This window comes from Symsagittifera roscoffensis, chromosome 7, assembly GCF_963678635.1.
Source record: "Symsagittifera roscoffensis chromosome 7, txSymRosc1.1, whole genome shotgun sequence".
NCBI classification, from domain to species: domain Eukaryota; kingdom Metazoa; phylum Xenacoelomorpha; order Acoela; family Convolutidae; genus Symsagittifera; species Symsagittifera roscoffensis.
Genome location: NC_087068.1, coordinates 47,687,248 through 47,706,466, shown reverse-complemented (window position 1 = coordinate 47,706,466; position 19,219 = coordinate 47,687,248). Strand labels below are relative to the sequence as shown.

General features: G+C 37.1%; 1 protein-coding gene across 1 annotated transcript in view; it reads right to left on the bottom strand.

The window, feature by feature from the left end:
* Window positions 1-19,219, bottom strand: part of LOC134852057 (uncharacterized) — a 41,632-nt gene that overhangs the window by 7,202 nt on the left and 15,211 nt on the right. Inside the window, exons 3-5 of the mRNA XM_063868336.1 lie at window positions 5,442-5,632; window positions 708-862; window positions 90-349 (exon numbers count right to left, since the gene is read on the bottom strand). Coding sequence (XP_063724406.1) covers window positions 90-349; window positions 708-862; window positions 5,442-5,632 — 606 coding nt within the window. The remainder of the gene's footprint in view (window positions 1-89; window positions 350-707; window positions 863-5,441; window positions 5,633-19,219) is intronic.

The window sequence follows — 19,219 nt, the reverse complement described above, 5'->3', positions numbered from 1 at the left end:
GTCAGCCAAAAAATGGATATCTGAAAATAGTTCAAAGGGGGGAGGGGGGAGGGGGTCCCCCTAAAATATATACAAAGCTGTATCAGTACCTTCTCCAGCAACCAATTCAGATATTTGCAGGCTATGTTGCTGCACATCAACTTCACAGTACCCCTCAAGAGATCCAGCACAGATACCATCGCCAGGAGTATTCCATATATGGTAGTTATCTGCGACTCCTTCTAGCGTCCAGTTGACTATCATACTCTTTTCGAACGATTCGGCAGACTTTAGAGCGGGTCTTGCAGGTTCAACGGTTTCTTCGGTTTGCAGAGGAACTTGGATCTTGAAGCTGTTCTTGAAGAAAGCTCTAGAAAATTCCAAATCAGTTTAAATGCAATTTTTTGCCACAGAAAATGTTTCGATATAATGCTTTTTTGAAAAGTGTAACTTCCTGGCCTAACTCCCCGGCTTAATTCACATACCAAAAAAGAATTCTGCATTTCAGAGAAAACTAGAATGAAGTTTTCGTTTGAACTATTTTTAACCGTTTCACATTCTTGATGGTACAGAGTACATGTTCGTTGATTTATGAGAAACACCGTTCAAAATGGTTTCAAAAGCAGTTGAATATTAATTATGAGATTTCTAACTTACAGCTAAGCTGAAGTGGTAACTAGAAAGGCCACCTTAGACAATGTGATTCACACATATGTAAAATTTCTAACTGTATTATGATGTTGTAGCGCATCCCGGGTATGAGAGAATCGAACACATATCTGCGCTCGATGGCTGAAACGCCACTGAAAACAACCACGTCCGAATTCATCACTTCAGACTGACCGACGTCGGCCTCGTTCTCAATAACCAAATCCTGCGATCCCTGAAAAAAATGTTTAAATGAAGATTCATGTGGCATTTTGAAACGACTAATTGTCAAACTTTTTCATCGCTCCGAAATTTAATCGCTCTTAGTATTGCATATGTGAACATACCGCAATTATAAAAAGACGTTTCAGCGTTATTTATTTATTAGTCAATTGAAACACAAAAAACTGATTATCGTTTGAATGATTTAAAAAGCAAACCTCATGAATTCCGTCTAATTAGCCACCATTTGGTACTTCATTTGGCTCATATTTCGGGCCAATCAACTTTCAAGTTTTGTAAGCAAAAGACTAAATTGTCAGCGAGACTGGCTTCTTGGGTCATTGTTTGGCTTGTTCGGATCTTTTCTGATGAAATTTTTGGAAATCAACTTGAATTATTAGGCTAATTGTGCTGTTGATCTCCCGAGACATGGGCTGATTGGGCACTTTCTTCTTATGATATAAAACTTCAAAATATAACTTTTTGTAACAAAAATGATATTTTTGTAGTGAAATGGAGATATTTCACTACTTTTCTGCTTTCTGAGGCATCCCTCTTCAGATTTCAACAGAAAATTTTCGGGTGTCCTCTCAGATCTATATTAATCATAAACAAAACTGATCGTATCAGGGCAAAGCCCTGAATGTTTTTACTGCATTTAAGGATCTGAAGAGAAGTGTTAAATTACCAAACCGATGAAGTTTTTTAAAAAAAGTTTTGAAAAATTCGTATTTTTTTGGAAATATTTTCCCCCATACGCCATTTTAAGTACAGTGTAAATTATTTTGCTTATAGAATTTTCTAAATTAGTCACAATAGCATGCCTCAATTCAATTTGGAAATTTCTCTAAAAGGGATTAAATCTCTTCTTACTCGTTAATAGCGCGATTTTTATTGCATGTAAATTGTCCCAAAATTGGCCAAATTGGTAGCCTTTAAGCCCCTTTAATTTTTTAATTTCACAAAAATATCACAGATGAAATATAATTTTTTCAGTTTGAGCTCAAGACAACAATAACTTTTGGTTGGAACAAAAATTACGTCACAAATTGATAGTTAAAAAGTCAAAATTTGTTAGGAGAGAAAAAACAACCGAGCTCAAATATTCCGCATATTTCTTCGGAAGAAGGAATAAAAACAAGTGATTTTTGCTTATATAATTGGTTCAAAACAAGATATTGTTTCAATTTTTTTTTTAAATGACGGAATATTTATGATCGGTAGTTTTGTTTTCACCAGACAAAATTTCATATTTTAGCTAGCAATTTTTGATGAAACTGACAAGTTTTGTGTCAGCTGAAAGGTGTTGTTGACTTGATTTCAAACTCAACACGACATTTCATCTGATAAAATTTTTTGTAAAATTATGGCGGTTTTAAGAATGCCAATTTGGTGTTATTAACGCGCGATTTATTTTTTGCTTTTAACGCGTAAGCGGTGGTTTATGCCGTCTCAGAAATGATTCCAAATTCAATTGAGGCAAGCTATTTATTGTTTTCAATCCTTTGCTAATTGCTAATTAAATCGTTTTGATCTTTACGTAGCATGTGGGCATTGGTTTTCAAAAATTCGAAGAAAGCAATCCAATACTTTTTTAAGCAAACACTACAACATTGATTTTAAAAGGCAGTAATTTTTATGTGAGTGCCCGCATTCAAGTTTAGGCGTAAATAATCGATTATAACGGATTATTATGATGATTTTTTGACAATTATAATCAATTATAATTACCAAAATTAGGTCCTTAAGGGATTTATAATTGATTATAATCGTGATATTTTCCAAGAGATTATAATCTTTTATAATCGATTATAATTGATTATAGTTCTTACTAAAAACCCCTAAAATCAATTATAATTGATTATAATCGATTATAATCTCTTATTTTGCCGGAATTTTCCTATTTTCGAATTGTATCTTATGGGTTATTACTTTTGTGTCAATAAGAAAATCTCTAAAAGAGAGATCTCTTGAACACTTTGGTTCATCTGAACACAAAGTTTTACCACGAAACAAAAGTTTCACAGAGATCCTTTCATATGACTGGAAAGGTTCTCGCGGTAGATGAAAGATAATTTTTCCGAATCAATCATGAAACTAAATCAATTTGCTGATGTTTTGGTGTTAATAAAAGCTCAAAATATGCATCACAAAACAACTCTAATGGGGAAGAAATGGAAAAAAAACTTATAAATATGAATTAATTGGAAAACTTTGAAAAATTTTCTCTCATTCTTCATAGGAACCAACGTCCACAAAAAGCATAAAATATAAGCAATTTAGATGCAACTTCGAAGACAAAAATGGACAAACAAAAGGGATTGTAATCAATTATAATCGATTATAATGGATTTTTGTGCAAAACTAACGAAATAGAATTTTGAATAAAAATAATGGATTATAATCAATTATAATCGATTATAATTGTATCGAAAAATAGACGAATAAATAATCGATTATAATGGATTATAATTAATTATAATTTGATTTGAAAAAAAAAGAGATTATAATCGATTAATAATTGATTAAAATCGATTGTTTCTCAATTTTAGTGAGACTGGTACTAAAATCGTTATATAATCGATTAATAACGCTTGAAACTGGATGCGGGTGGTAACTAATCAAAAGCATTCAAGTCAGAACGATTAATTTGTGAAATTAAGTCCTTATGTCATGATAGATTTTTACACAGACAGATACACATGTTTTCTGGTTTATGTCCCCCAGTGTTTCCTGTTAACCATGAAAACCGTGAAAACCATCTTTTAAATGTTTCCATGTACAGCTCTCGCAAGGTGTAATAGAAAAAAAATTGCAAGCAATTTGTTGAGAGGTCCCCTAAAATCCCCCTAAAAATGAAAATTTGGAAAATTGGGGCTCCTCATCGTGAACTAAACAATTTTTAGAAAACAGTTTTTTGAAGAAAAAAATGGCGATTCAAACTTTTTAAAACTTGTTTGACTGACTTTATGTAAAAATTGAGCTCAAAAACTGGTGGAGGTGAGTTATTTAACAAGATTCATCAGGTGCTATTAATGATCTCGTACCTTGAAACTGCAATTAAAAAACCAATTGAAAGTCCAAAACTGAATATCCCTAGCTGAAACATGCTAAGAACTGAGAGCATTTTGACGATTTTCACCTGAATTATGCCGTATGTCAACAAATATAGCAATCAGGTAAATCAAAAGACGCCACTCAGTCGTTTAAAAGACTTTTTCTAAAACGTAATTCACCTGCTTCTTGTGTGCTAATTTAGTTAGTTGACATCACCGAGGCAATAAATTGAACAATTTTGACGCACAGTATTTACAATTGGGACTCGTTAATTTCTGTTGACCACTCTATCACACTTGTACCAATATATGTAAACAAGACTGCTCGTATCTCAGGATAAAGCTCTGTATGTTCCGACTGACCCCTAATTGATCTCGAATAGCTTTTGTTAATTTAGGTTTTGAAAATATACAATTTTTGGTTGCTAATATCAAAAGTAAAGTGCTAAGGTTTGAGTGGAATTAATATGATCATTTACTATGACCTAAGTACAATTTGGAGCGATTATGAATGCGGGGTATATTATCATGCGTAATTGATGCGCGCAATTTAACTAACAACTATCAATGAAGCAATTACAACCAACTTTGAGCTTGTGGGAAGCACACTGATCGATCCACACGTTCCCCAACCATTGTTTGTAAAATCAGTCTAAATATTTTTGAAAATCATCTGAAGCATATATATTTGAACTGTTCTTAGGAAAATTTTCAGATGTGCAAATTGCCGTTTGAACAGTTTTAAAGTGCTTTTTTTCTGTAAAGATAACTAGATTATTAGGAAGCTGAAAAAAAACCCAAAATCGAACTCTATATATCGATTTGTCAAAAAGAATCTCATGTCGGCGCAATTGGAATACTTTGATTAGTATATCCTCTCAAAACTGTGTATTATGATTTTTCTAAACAATTCCGATTTTAAGAATATTACGATTATTATTTGGACGTTCATTATGATGATTCTTATGATTATCAAGAAACATTGTTTGGTTATTTTTGTAATTATTGTGATTATCATGATTACACAGAAGCGATTACACCTTTTCTATGTTCAGTTTTCGTATCGAAGGCAGTTCAGTTTGAGGAAAGGTGCAGAGAAACCCAATAGCCAGTGATGCATAACTAAAATTTGTCTTCCAAATTTTACTCTCCTTATGAAGCACAAAAAATTGGAAAAATATTTTGGTCCTTCAAACGACGAATTAGGAAGGCAACTAAGCAGATATAAAATCAGTCAGATACACTACAGCCAAAAAAACTGTAAACCGAAAAACGAAAAAAATCAGCAAAAAATGGAAAACAGAACAGCTATTTAAAATGCAGCCACGCTCAAAAATATCTGTTTGCTAGACATTTCATCAAAACAGACTTGCCAAGTGATTCAAGTGATTTTGCTAAACTAGTTTTTAACCCGAAAAAGTCTTTGTTCCGATTTGATGATTTTTATGATGATTTTTACCACTTATTTATTATGATTATTATGATTATGATGATGATACTCTGTTTGTCATTATGATGATTATAATTTGTCCCTACCACTAAGTATCCACTCTGTTCGTCCGCATCCGAAGGATATTTCCAGTGCACCACAATCTGAGAGGTGGTTGCCGAATCCACCCACGCACTCGTGCAGTTCCTCAACACAACTGCGCCATCGGGACAGCCCCGGGGCAGACCACCTGCAGAACGATGAATCCAGTCTCCGCCAGTCGTTGTTCCAATGCCTCCTGGACAACAGAAACATCAAGAGTTTGAATATTATAGAAATTCTAGTCAGATCTACCTCAATCCCCCTACCACCCCCTCCCCCCGACACGTACACATACCTCGCATAAGCAACAGTTTTAAAGAGCCTTTTTTCCGAACAATTTAGCGATGGGTAGAAATTTCATGTAAGCAAAAAAGTGTATTATTTGACCAGGTGCACAGCAGCAGTTCCCCATAAAGAGTTGAATGTAGTAGCGGATTTAGGGGTAAATCGAACCATTGCCGACCCAAAGGGCCCCCTTTAAACTTTTTTGATTTTGAGATATCCATTTTCGGCTGACGGACCCTAATATTTTTTCAAAGTGTTTGAAACTTTCAAAATGCTTAAAAACGCCTTTTGGCCTGTTTTTTTTTCAAAATCTTGCTTGCGGAGCAGGAAATTTGGCTAAAACAAGGTCTCTTTAGTGCTCCGGGTGAGCATGGAAAATCAATTTGTTCGACCTAAAAAAAGTCAGCAAAATTGTTGACCAATTTTTGAAAAATGTGCTTCCCTTGTGGTACGGCAGTCAAGGTCATATTGAGCAGTCCATTATATGTATGTTTGATATCACTAAAGGTCAAGATCGGGACAGGTCTGCCGCCAACTATTATTCATGGACTAACTAAAAAGACCACTCCTTTGATACTGTTGAAAGATTACAGTTCTCAACTTTCATTCAATGCAACTAATCATTCGTAACTAATTCTAATTCAACCTTTTAAGATAGTTTTATCCATTAATTTTTAGCAGATAGTTTAGTTCTTCTCATGGCGCAGCCAGCAGTTTTGACCCACGAGGAACGGACTGATTTTTTGGGGGTACCTGTATTTTGGCCCATGCCATCCCCAGACCCACCGTTTTCATGGGAAATCTGGATTGGTCAATTCTTTTTAGCAATTAACCTTCGAGAACAATTTGACCATAAAGACCTTTTAGCCGATCCCGCCGAGGTATTTGACCCCTCCTTCACCGGAAAGGATTCCAGAGTCAGAAAGCGAAACAGAAAGAAACAACAGGGTCGCAATACACCAAGCAGAAATCAGAAAAAGGATCGAAATTAATATTGAAAGGAGGAAGAAAGGTCCCAAGTTAGGACAAAACATATTTTATCGCGAAGCTGACAAGCGAATCAAATCACGCCTTTTTTTGCACAAGGAACAGAAGGAAAGACACGATTTCTCCAGGGCTTCCCTCACACTTTCCTATTCGATATAAACTTCAAGGAATTTTTCGCCCAATGTGAAGGTTTATTTAAAAAGGAGAAAAATTTCATTGTAGAACGCATGCACCTCTACAACACCAACCAAGCTGACAGGGAAGGTCTTGAATCATTCTTCCTAAGACTCTCAGGTCGAGCGGCTTTATGCGGATGGTCAGTCGCAATCGAGAAAGAGGTAATTCGAGATATATTTATTGCAAATATGAAGTTCAAAGATATCCAGAGAGAACTTTGTATCCACCCGGGAAATTGCCCAGAGGAAACGCTTAGATCCAGGCTACAAGAAACAAGAAACAGGCTACACAACAGCTTTTACTCTACAAAAACAAATGGGAAACAACTTCAACTTAAATTACACAATTCAGAACTCAATTAACCAATTCATGGCCAAACAAGAACCTACACTATCAGTTCAGAAAAAGAACCTACAAAACAGAATGAACCGTGCCAAAAATCAGAACTGTACATTCGGTAAAGCAAACAAACCAACCAAACAAAAAGCAAATCAGAAAGCGTGTTATTTCTGCGGCAAGGATTATTCTCCCAATCATAAATCATCATGCGCAGCTAGGGGCGTAATCTGCAAATCATGTAACAAGAAGGGACACTTCGCCAGATGTTGTGATTCCCCCAAAATGTAAATAATGTAGATAATGATCAGATTCTACTGTAGAAAAAGATATAAACTTCATTGCGTCCGACAGCGAATCAGAGTTTGGCGTTCTGAAAATTTCAGGAACTAGTCACCAACTCACTATCTCAAAAGTCTCACCGAGGGAACACCTATTCCCCGCAAAACACATTTTATCAGTTCCAAAATTAGTCTCAATCAAAAAACTGGATGTAATAAACTCGCCTTCGGGAAAAATCAAAATTCTCCAAGTTACCTTAAAAGATAATTAACTCATTTTTCAAAGCCACTGTAGATACAACCAGTCCAGCCTCGTTTGTAAATAAGAATACAGCGGACCTCCTTTTAACGACAATTAAAAATCTAAAAATGTACCCTAAACTATCATTGCCTATTGACATATCTTATGTTGATTAAAACCACAAGCCGATCTAAATATTTTGAACACTAGTAACAGACATATCATCATTAGGCTGGAAAGTCAAACTATCCAAACTCCTAATATCTGAAAACAGGAAGGATGTCTACTAGGGCTAGATTAACAAGGTGTAATAGGGGTCAAAACAACCAAATCACGCCTTCAGGATTTTTTAGAGGTCGAAGAAATTGACATGGCGGAAACATCCACACATTGGAAGAATTTTTACTCAAACAAATACAAAGTATCCCTATTCACATTCAAGAGAAAGTTAGAGAGGAAATCAAACGTCTGATCAGAGAAGGCCATATAATCAAATTGAGCAACTGTACCAGCGAATTTTTGTAGCACCTGTGATTATTACGGCAAAGAAAGATGGTTCAGTGAAAATAGCAATGGACGCAAAACCCATAAAGGCTCAGATTTTTAAAAAATATCATATGCCAAATCTCCTAAAACAACTGGACGTAGCAGCCCAAACAATCAATTCTAACTTACCGGGTGGAGTACTTTTCACTTCTTTAGATCTTAAATATGCTTTTAGTCAGCTCCAACTAAGTGATTTGGTCAGTAACCACTGTAATTTAACACTGTATGTGGAGACGCTACAGGTACTTACCACTTCAAAACCGGTTTTTATGGGCTTTCAGACATGCCTAGAGAGATTCAAAAGGCAATGAAGCTATCGAAATGCGAGTTTTCAGTAAAAAAGATCTCTTGGCTGGGTTTCGACATCGATCACCTAGGCTATAGATTGGTATCACCTAAACACTCTAAGGTTCAAACCATTCTAGATCTGAAACCTCCAAGAACTCTTAAGCAACTAAGATCCTATATGGGCGTACTTAACCAACTCCAACATTTCCTACCTAACCTACAATTATTTACGGAAAAGTTCTGCCCATCCTTGACATCATCCGACAAAGAGAAATTCATTTGGGATAAGAGCCAACAAGAATAATTCGAAGCTACATTGAAACTAATACCGGATATCATCATGATGTACCACTACGATCCCAAAAGAAAATCAATAATCAAATGTGACGCCAGCTACAGTGGGTTAAGATTGGCCTTAGAACAACAAATCACGGAGGTCGCTTGGGTACCGATATCATTTGCCTCTAGATTCCTCAACGTTCAAGAAAAGAAATACAGCAACTACGAATTCGAATTATTAGCAATAAATTGGTCCTGTGAACACTTTAGGAATTATCTTCTGGGCAACAACTTTGAAATACTTACTGATCACAAAGCAAAAAATCGGCTCTGAAAACTAATCGCGGAAACAAATCATATCAATCAAAATTAACTAGGTGGGCAGATAGACTCCTACCTTTTAACTTTTACATATCTCATATCTCCGGATCAAAACTAGGAATCGTCGATTGTCTATCCCGTTATCCAAATTTTGAAGCACCGCACCCTTCTAACTTTGACGAGCAGTTTGTGATCAAACCGATTAATAAATTCTTCTCAGCTTCCGACATTATAGAAAAATTTTGGTTGAAAGAAAATTACGATATGGAAATATTCCACCCATACACATCAGTTGTCAACATAAACCAGGCAGATAAGGACATATTCAACCACAAAACCATAGATTTAGAAAGCAAGAAGGATCGGGATATCAAATTCTTTGAAAATACTGCCAATACAACAGAAGCGGGCGACACAATTTCGCTAGACCCGATCAACCATTCAGATTGCACTAAATTAATTTATGCACAAAGAGTAGAAGGCGACCGATCATGTACGTACTTTCCCGCCAAAATAGACGCAAATTTGCAAATTTTGAGGATACTCACTCTATCAACAAATCAAATCACTCCAATGTAATTTATGCACAACCGCTAGAGGGCGACCTTACATGCGTTTTTCCCGCCAATTTTCTCAACCAATCAGAAGCTAGTGTTAACTCAGCAAAATTCTTGTCTAAATCTCATGACATTTCTGCAAATTCTCTGCCATCGTCAACAACAAATGAATACCAGCCAATCAAATCAACCCGACCGATTTCTAAACAATTCATCACTTCTTCAGATTTGTGGTCTAATGTACCAGAAGAAGTCCAAACGACCGACAGCTTCGGACGCCTACAAAACGAAGTAGCGCCCATACCAGATGAGCTCTTCGCCAGAAAAAGATCAATGAGAAGGGCAGGGGCAATAAGGAGAAAGAAACCCACCCAGAGAAAACCAACACAGAAAAAGGAAAGGAGAACTCAATTGAAATTCAAAAAAGCCCAAATTCTAGCAAATCTGAGATAAATCTGAGCAAAAAGGGGAAAAGTTGCATCCATCCAGAGGAAGAAGAAGACCCAAGTCATCAAGATAAACGCCGCTCAACCAAAGAAAGTTTTGGCAGACGACAGGAACTCACTCCCAAGTTTATCGGGCCTTCTCGACGCGGACATTCTGTCAGAGCTGGTCGATGAGGACCCAACTTATCGCCTTATGAAACGAGCGATACTCAGCAGAGACTATGAGGGATTTTCGAAAATCGACCCATATATCAAGTCGTTCGGAATGCAGCTGCAATCGTCGACGGCTGCATCATCATTGACGACCGCATCGCCATCCCCCCTGCTTGCAAATGGCAGTCTTATCGAGACTACACAGATCTCATCCGGGCCAGAAAGCCATGATAGACGCAGCGCAGTACATATGATGGCCAAGAATCATCCGAGATATAGTCAGAATATGCAAGGAATGCAAGGAATGTACTTTATTTGCTAAGAACTTGAAACCTATTAACAAGTTGAACTCGTTGAAGCCTCCTCCATTATTGAACAGATCTAACCGAGAAAATCGTTTAGACTATGCAGGACTTCTTTTGGATGGAGCAGGGGTCCAAATTTACATTCTGGTTGCTATCGACCGCTACTCTAAATATCCTTCAGTTATGTTAACCAGAACAACAGGTGCCAAAAAGATCTTGAAATTCCTAAAGGACTATGTCACTATTCATTCTATCCCAAAATCGATTAGGACAGACCAGTATTCAGGTTTCAAAAAACAATGCAGTCATTTTTTTTGCGTTTCTAAGGGGATCAAACATATTTTCTGCCAAGTAGGCGACACTAGTTGAAAGAATAATTCAGACCATCAAAAGGAAATTAGGAGTGATGCAACTGGAGAAAAAGTCCGAAAGTATTGAATTTGCTTTAAAAACAATTATAGAGGACATAAAAATTAATAGAAACAGTGTTACCAATTCTTCGTCTTTCGAGCTACAGTTCGGAAGAAAACCTAATTCGAATGGTCATCAAGGTCCAAAAAATTAAAATCCAAATTAAAATTAGACTTCAGGAACTTAGAAAGGGACGTGCTAGCCGCAGAAAAAAAAGGGAGAACTGTGACAGCAGAACTAAAGTGAAGATCGTGAAGAAAGGGTCTAGTAGCCCAGATGTCACACCTAGCTTTGGAGGCCCCACCACGTCAATCTCAGAGACACCTTTCTATCAAGCACTGGAAAAGTTAGCTAAGTCAGCTAATGAACGGATGACGCTGAAGAGCATTGACGCAAAAAAAGGGAGCAGAAGCCTTGACGACGTTGACGGACAGGAATCAGATATTGGCCGCATCATTCAGGAGCAATCTTACATCGGGAACGTTGAGATTCAGAGCCGACATTCCGAAATGGACAGTTCGAAATCGCAGAGTAATCTACATAATTTATTACTTTTGGATCCGTCTAAAGTAGAGGTATTTCGTAAAAATCTGGACAGGAGATCCGGCAAGGAGTTATTTAGACCTTTCAATGACCACATTACACAAATTTTGGAAAACACTTTTACGACCACATCGAGCAAAGCTATCCGGAAAAACCGTATAGCTCTTAGGTTGAAAGATGATTATCTTTCAGGCAAACAAAGTTCAACAAAACAAGCCGGACAGAATAGGACCAAGAGACCCAGATAACAGGACAGCACAACAACGACCTTAGAGGACGATCTAGCTCCACTGTCACCTAAAGTGAAAAGGTTGTCCGCAAAGACCTCTGTAATACCGCCGCCCCCAAAACTGACAGCCAGATTAGGAAAAATTGCCCCAAAGTTGACCGAGGGGAGATTCACATCAGAGCAACCCACCTTTTCAGGAGCAGAGGCGAAGCCAGTTAATCCAATCTTGGACCTAAATTTGTCGTCATCAAGTTCGGGAGGGGTAATTATACCCCCATCGCCATGTCATCCCCCGCCACATTACTGAGGGGACCACCAGCCCGCTTTGGGACCAAAATTCATCAACCTACGAATCAAAATTAATGCTACGACCGGAAATTGACCTTTTATAGAAGAGGTAACCGATCCAGTTCAACACAGCCCAAAAAAATCGGGAGGGACAATCGTCCCGCACAAGCAAAATCTCACACCAAAATCACCCGCAAAATCACCTTCGAGTTCAAAACCGAAACAGGTTTTTCCAAATGCTCAAGGATGGATCCCGATTTTGTCGGAGGGAGACGACTAGAGCCCTCAAATTAACCAACATCCTCAGCCTCAACACAGTAAAATGAGTTTTTCCAATCAGAAAAAGTAGAAAAAGGCACCTTCCCCAGATACAGACGATCTAGATGACGATTCAAATTCAAATTCCTCGAGATTGTCAGCAGGACCGAAGAAACAAACACGGTTTTATGGAAGCCCGGTCAGACAAGCGGTGAAAGAAATCTCTCAGGACCAAGCAATCGACCCATCGCCCAAAACTGCACCTAACGTAGAAAACATATCTGTTGGTAAACTTTCATCTTCTCCACCAACACCGAAAAAGATCATGAGAGTTTTTAAAAGACATGTTAAAAAAGGAGTAGTCGAGAAACAATTGAGAAAAATGAAAACTGAAATTCTGAAACTTTTCTGGTAAACATACCACTAGTGCTATTATCTAGTTTGTCATGTCGGAGTATTACAAATTTTAGAAGGGGAGAAACGTGGTACGACAGTAACGTCATATTGAGCCGTCCATTATATGTATGTTTGATATCACTAAAGGTCAAGGTCGGGACAGGTCTCCCGCCAACTACCATTCATGAACTAACTAAAAAGACCACTCTTTTGATACTGTTGAAAGATTACATTTCTCAACTTTCATTCAATGCAACTAATTATTCGTAACCAATTCTAATTCAACCTTTTGAGATAGTTTTATCCATTAGTTATTAGCAGATAGCTTAGCATTTCTCACCCCTTTGAGAAACTCCTATATCTGCCCTTGGTTGAACAGCTTGCATGTAAGTCTTTCTCTTAGTGGATAAATGATCTTCACAAATTACGATTCCATGCAAATAAGTTTTTTTCTACAGTGGTTTGGGCAGTTTAACCCTCGGAGCTCAAAATCTTGGTCCATTACGACATTTTGATTGCGACAAAGAAATTACGATTTAAAAACCTAACAACTGTCTGACCTGTTTTTGTCAACATATCATATTATTTATTCACTTCAGTATTTTGTACACTATAGACAATATATGAAAAATAATACGAAAAAAAAATTTTTTTTTGGTAAAATTTAACCCAACAGGAAAAAAATTGTGAAAAACCTAGGCAGGTTTCTGTTACTGAGCTAGGATATGAACATCGACTTGAACTATTGTACATGTTGATACCGAACTTAGATTTTACGTCTAGAAAAGATCTCGTTCCCTATTGGCACCCCCACTTGTAACGTATAACCTCCGTAATTATATCACTACGAGGCCAAACTGTGCACTGGATAGGCGCACAATTTCGTGTTTTTATGTTGCTGGATTCCAGAAACGAGTCGTTAAACATGTTCTAAAATGTAAGTGGATTCCACCTACAAAACTTCTGTGGATACCGAGTTCAAATACCTGTAATGTATAGTTTGTCGGCATATTATTTTTGTTGCGGATTCCGCAACGAGCAAATTTAGTTAGTTGTTCCGGATTCCGCAAGTTCAAGCGGATTCTGTAATCATAATTGGATTCCGCAAATTTAGGCGGACTCCGCTTACAATATTTGCGGATTCTGCTCACAATTAGCTGAATCCGGTTACAACTTGCGGATTCTGCTTAAATTTTGCGGATTCCACTTACAGTTGCGGATTTAGCGACAGCCTAAAATTACTAAACACATGTTTTTTATTTGTTCATGAATTCCACCACCTGTTCCAGCTTCCGCAAAATTTGTTGCGGATTCAACAAATTTTTGTTGCGGATTCCGCAAAGGTGCCTGTTTTTGGAAGGGTTTTGAGCAATACAGTGTTTTAGCTATTTTTTCCGTGGAATCCAAAACAATAAGGAAGGTCAAAGAGAAGTAGCATAACTAATTGACGTATTGTGTCCTCTTTTGTAACAAGTGACCTAGAAATTGACAAAATGTAAATCTGCACCGAGCCCTTGTGGATTTTATTCGATTATAATGGATTTTTGATACAAAAATAATCCATTACAGATGCAAAAATTAGACCACAAAATTTATTATTACGTCAGTTTATATGATTATTTTCGAGAAAAATATATTTTCCCTTGTAATCCGTTATAATCAATTACAATCCATTATTTTTGGCACTGAAATCGTTTAAATTTTGTCACGGTAGTTCATCGTATTTTTTTTTAAAAAGCTAATCTAAACCATTCAATCAGAAATGACACATTTTCTTGTTTGAATTAAAATGAATTATTTTGCAGAAATTTTGCAAATTTTGCAAGATATACAATTTCATGTTTTATACAGTTATTAGCAAAACACAAATCCAAACCACATCTATCTCTGAGCCTACCATTTTTCCAACCCACTCCTCGCCACCCAGTTTACCAATTTACCATTTACACGTGAAGAGCGAGAGGATTGAGGGGGATAAACTGGGAGTTCAACCATTGTAATTATCAATTAACCCCCCTTCATTCTAAATCATTACTCACCCCACCCCCGTAAGGTATTTGCCTAATTGACGTAATGTTTTTTCCTTTGTATCAAGTGACGTATCATAGTGACAAAATGTACATCTGCATCAAACCCTCACGGATTTCAATCGATTATAATGGATTTCCGAGACAAAAATAATCGTAGAAGAATACAGGGTCCTTTGTATTAAGATTGTCTATAATTTTCTAAGTATCAAGACAAGCTATAGGTTCTCTATGTATTAAGATTGGCTATAGGTTGTAAATGCGGTATTTTTAAAAAATAATAAACAAAATTTAGTTCTATCGTGAATTTATCCCTTCAATTGGACAAAAAAAAAAACATTTTTTCCCTGTTCAGTTTTTAATATTGGCATTCATTCTCTTCAGCTCTACATTTTCAGTCAGTCTATAAATTCAACAGCTTTACTTTCTGTTTCTCGCATAAAACTTTCAGTCTTTGTCTCAGATTTTTTCTCAGCCCTACTTTCGAGCTAAATTTTATCTAGTTCTGCTTAAAAGTACGATTCTCTTAAGCTCTACAACTTCAGCAGCTTTATTTTCTCCCTCTCATTTAAAAATTTTAGTCATTTTTTTTTATCACAGCACTTTTCTCATCACTACTTTTCACCAAAGTTTCATTTAAATCTGTTTTTTACGCTCTTGAAAAATTCCAGTTACTGTCGATTAAAGCAAAACTTAAAAGAAAATTTAAATTACACTTAAAATAGCCCAATTCAACCTGAAGAGTTTCATGCAACAAAATTTTGAGTTATTCAACACTCTAAACCAATCAACACAGCAGCTTAGCAGTCAAGCTGAACTCAAATGCATACGGCTGTCAGCTTGCTCCTGGCCGGGCTATGAGTTTTTGTTTGGTTTTTGTTTGGTTTTAGTTTACAAAGATGCAAAAAAACTGGACAGCTCTGTTCAAATGGGTCCGGAGGAGGAGGAGGAGGAGGAGGAGGAGGAGGAAAACGAGAAGGAGGTTGAGCTTGTTCTGTCAACTGCGGAAGATTTGAAAGACCTCAACGTAAACCAATTACTCGGCCATCTTTATTCAACAAAGAATAAAGAAGCGAGTAACGGGATTCAGCAATGCATTCTTGAAGGAATGCATATGTCATCAATATGCGATTTGGTCAAACCAGACAAGCGGCTTCAAAAAATTTTGAGGAAAAACAAAACTACGTATGCCCGAACACAAAGGAGTCAACTGATTCGCCTTTATTAATTGGTTGAGAAGTTTCCTCTGCTTAAAAAAATAGATAGTGGCTTCAAGCCCTCAGAAATAACCAACAAGCTGTCTGTCATCAAAGCAATTTGCGAAACCAACCAAGAGTTGTGGGCCAACGGTGCCACTGTAGTCGATGGCAGCAGTGACGAGGAAAGCAGCAGTAGTGAAGACGACGAGCAATGAAAACATTTATAGAACAACAGCTATTTTTACTCAATTTTTTTTATCGCAACTTACTTGTTTTCTTCAAATTTGATACAGATTTAATAGTGACAAACTGTATTAACTCGTCTTGTGAAACAAAGTTAATTAAAAGAGTTTTTCCATTCGTTTCTGAATAATTACAATGAGCCACAAACTACCAATAAAATCCACAAAATAAACAAGTCTGTTTTTGAGTGAAGGGAGCAATTTTTTTTGGCATTGAGTTTGTACAGCTCTCTTGTAGATTGAGGGAAACCACACGTGAATCGGTCTGTTGAAACGGTCATTAAAATATAGAATTGGTTGCCTATGAGAGTCACTAGTTGAAGCTAACAAAAGACAATGTTCGCCTAACATTCCTATAGATTGCGAGTTGATAATAGCGAATTATTTTTGGCGATTTTTGGAAATATATCCATAGAGACATGATAGTTGAAGACGTACAGAACAGACTTTGCTTATTTCAAAATTGTCAACCATTGTACACTATAGAGTCTTTGATCATCTCGCTGTTGCGATCAATTAATATGACTAATCGACGTTCGCCGAGTAGAATCAGGTGATTAAGTTCATCAGTAATTTTTTCAAATTTCAATTCAACACCCAACCTGGAACCAGTAAGTTCTGAACGAACACAGCTATCATTCAAGTGCAAATCGCTCAAAAGAGTGAATACCGGGTAAAAGTGGTTACGGAAAGTAGACAGACTCATCATGTTACCGTCGTGATTGGATCACAGTGATCTAATTGTTGTCGAATAAATTTGTACATGACATTTTCCTATGTCAATAGGTATTCCAACTACAGAAATTTCCTCGCGATTTACTCGAATTGACGACAAGTCAAAATCTCTAAAATCTAAGGGATTTGTTGCATAGCCTCCTGTAAAATTCTCTTCGGGCACCATAGACAATTGTAGACGACTTATCGGGGCCCGGTTGAAAAAGTCGTCTCTGAAAAAACACTAATTCCGCTTGAAATGAGAAAAGACGCTGCGACAACTTCTTTGAACTCGTATTCGTTCATTTTTCTAGTAAGAGCGCGTTCAATGGATAAGTGAGTTTTGTGTCTAAGTTCCAGCATGTGAAGTCTGGGCGAGTAGCAATAACAAATTTTATTCCAAAATTTTGGGGCTTACAATTTGTTGAATTTTTCAGCAAAACGAATTGATTCATGGCTCGAGTTAACCGAAGGCGTACTTCAACCCCAGGTAGTAGATATTTGTGAATACCGGTCAAGAATGCATCGTTGAGTCGGAAATGTTATTTCCAATTTCATCCTGATTTTACAAATTCAGGTCGATTTCTAAAATAAGGTTTTGTACTGCCTTGAAATTTGGTGGGATCGTCTTCAAAATCGTAGCCTTGGCATGCCAAAAAATCCTGTTTGTAATGTGCATCGCTAGACAAATCGACTTCTAAAAGTGCCTTGTAAGGATGTAGATTGTTAGATGACAATACTACAGTTCCATTCAAACTTACCTCTACATTTTGCCAAATGCTCTCTGCTAGATTATTGACAAAAAAAGCTTTTCCGTTTTAATAGGAGTACTGCTGTCGAGAACCGCTTCCGCGCCTTCTTCTTTCTCTGATTTCGACAATTTTGTCCCTGCCCCCAACCATCTGGAGCTCCATGTCCAAATGTTTCTCGTGTCGATAACAGTCCCGCCAACATCGGTCTTTGACCCCGTAAGTTCGAATTCTAAGACTTGCGCATCCGCATTAGTAGGAGGAAAGAAGTGCTCGTCATATCCTCGCTGAAAGTCTACGAGTACGTGGCCACTTGAAAAGAGATCAAGAGCTGAATGAGTTACCGATCTTGGGGGCTCAGATGTGCCAAAAGAATTTGACGACGATTGTCCTACTCCTTTCCGTCTCATCACGATGCTTTAACTACTGGTTTGGTTATAAAAACCTGGTCTGCTTCGTTTCTTGATTGCCTTTTTCCAGTTCTTTTGAGATGCCTTTTTCGTTTATTTGAAGTAGTGGGCTTGCTGAGTTGCTTGATTGCCTTCTTTTTCCTTGTCTTTGGAACGCTACGACGTCGGCGTGCTCCTTCTCCTACTTGTTTCCGAATAGTGTTTTTGAAAAATTTCTTTTGGGAGCAGCGGCTGATAAAAAACATTTGGCCAATGAGACGAGTAGTTTCATGCTCGACGATTGGCAACTATGCGATTGAAATGATAATTTTTATACATCCATCAAATATTAGGGAAGGACAGACGGAAAGATGGATGCTCGATTGTCCACGACTAAATTTTACAACAAAAAAGAATGGATGAAAGAATGAAGATACGATTTTAGTTGACTGCCACCTGGTGGCGAGGTCGCGAATGGTCATCCGGAAACTTTTAGCTAACTATCTCTGATTCAAACAACCTAGAGAAAAATTCCTCCCCATTTTTGGTTTTTAGAACATAAGTGACTGGTCGATTCTATTGAAAAATTTTGATATAAACTTGATTCAAAACAGCTCGTCGTTAAAACGCTGCTGACATCTTTTTCGGAATGAGATATCCGTTCATGTAGATTTGCGCACTGAGCCGCCCAATTTAATTTTTTTGGGCTGCTGCTACTCAAACCATTGTTTCTTCATTTCGTTTCATGAAAGTTGAACGCTCTGGGTAAAGTTAACTGAACCAAATTCTTAACGTGTTTTGATCAACATCAATCGGCAACATTTTAAATGAGGCATTTTTGCGGGTATTGATAGTTTTTGCAAACTGTTGCAAATTATTACAACAACGAAAATCCCTGAATGCTCAAAATATTTGTAAATTATAGTTTTCAGCGTTCTATTGAAACGTTCCGCGATACAGATTCTGAATTCGCTGTATGAATGATAAACTTCAAATTTTTTCATCGGCACAAGTTTTAGCAAATACACCCTTGAACTCTTTTCCTTGATCTACCCATATTTTAATTGGAATAGAAAGTGGGTCATCGATATTTTTCAGAAAAGCATCTTTCACAGTTGTTGCAATTCTGTTCTGAA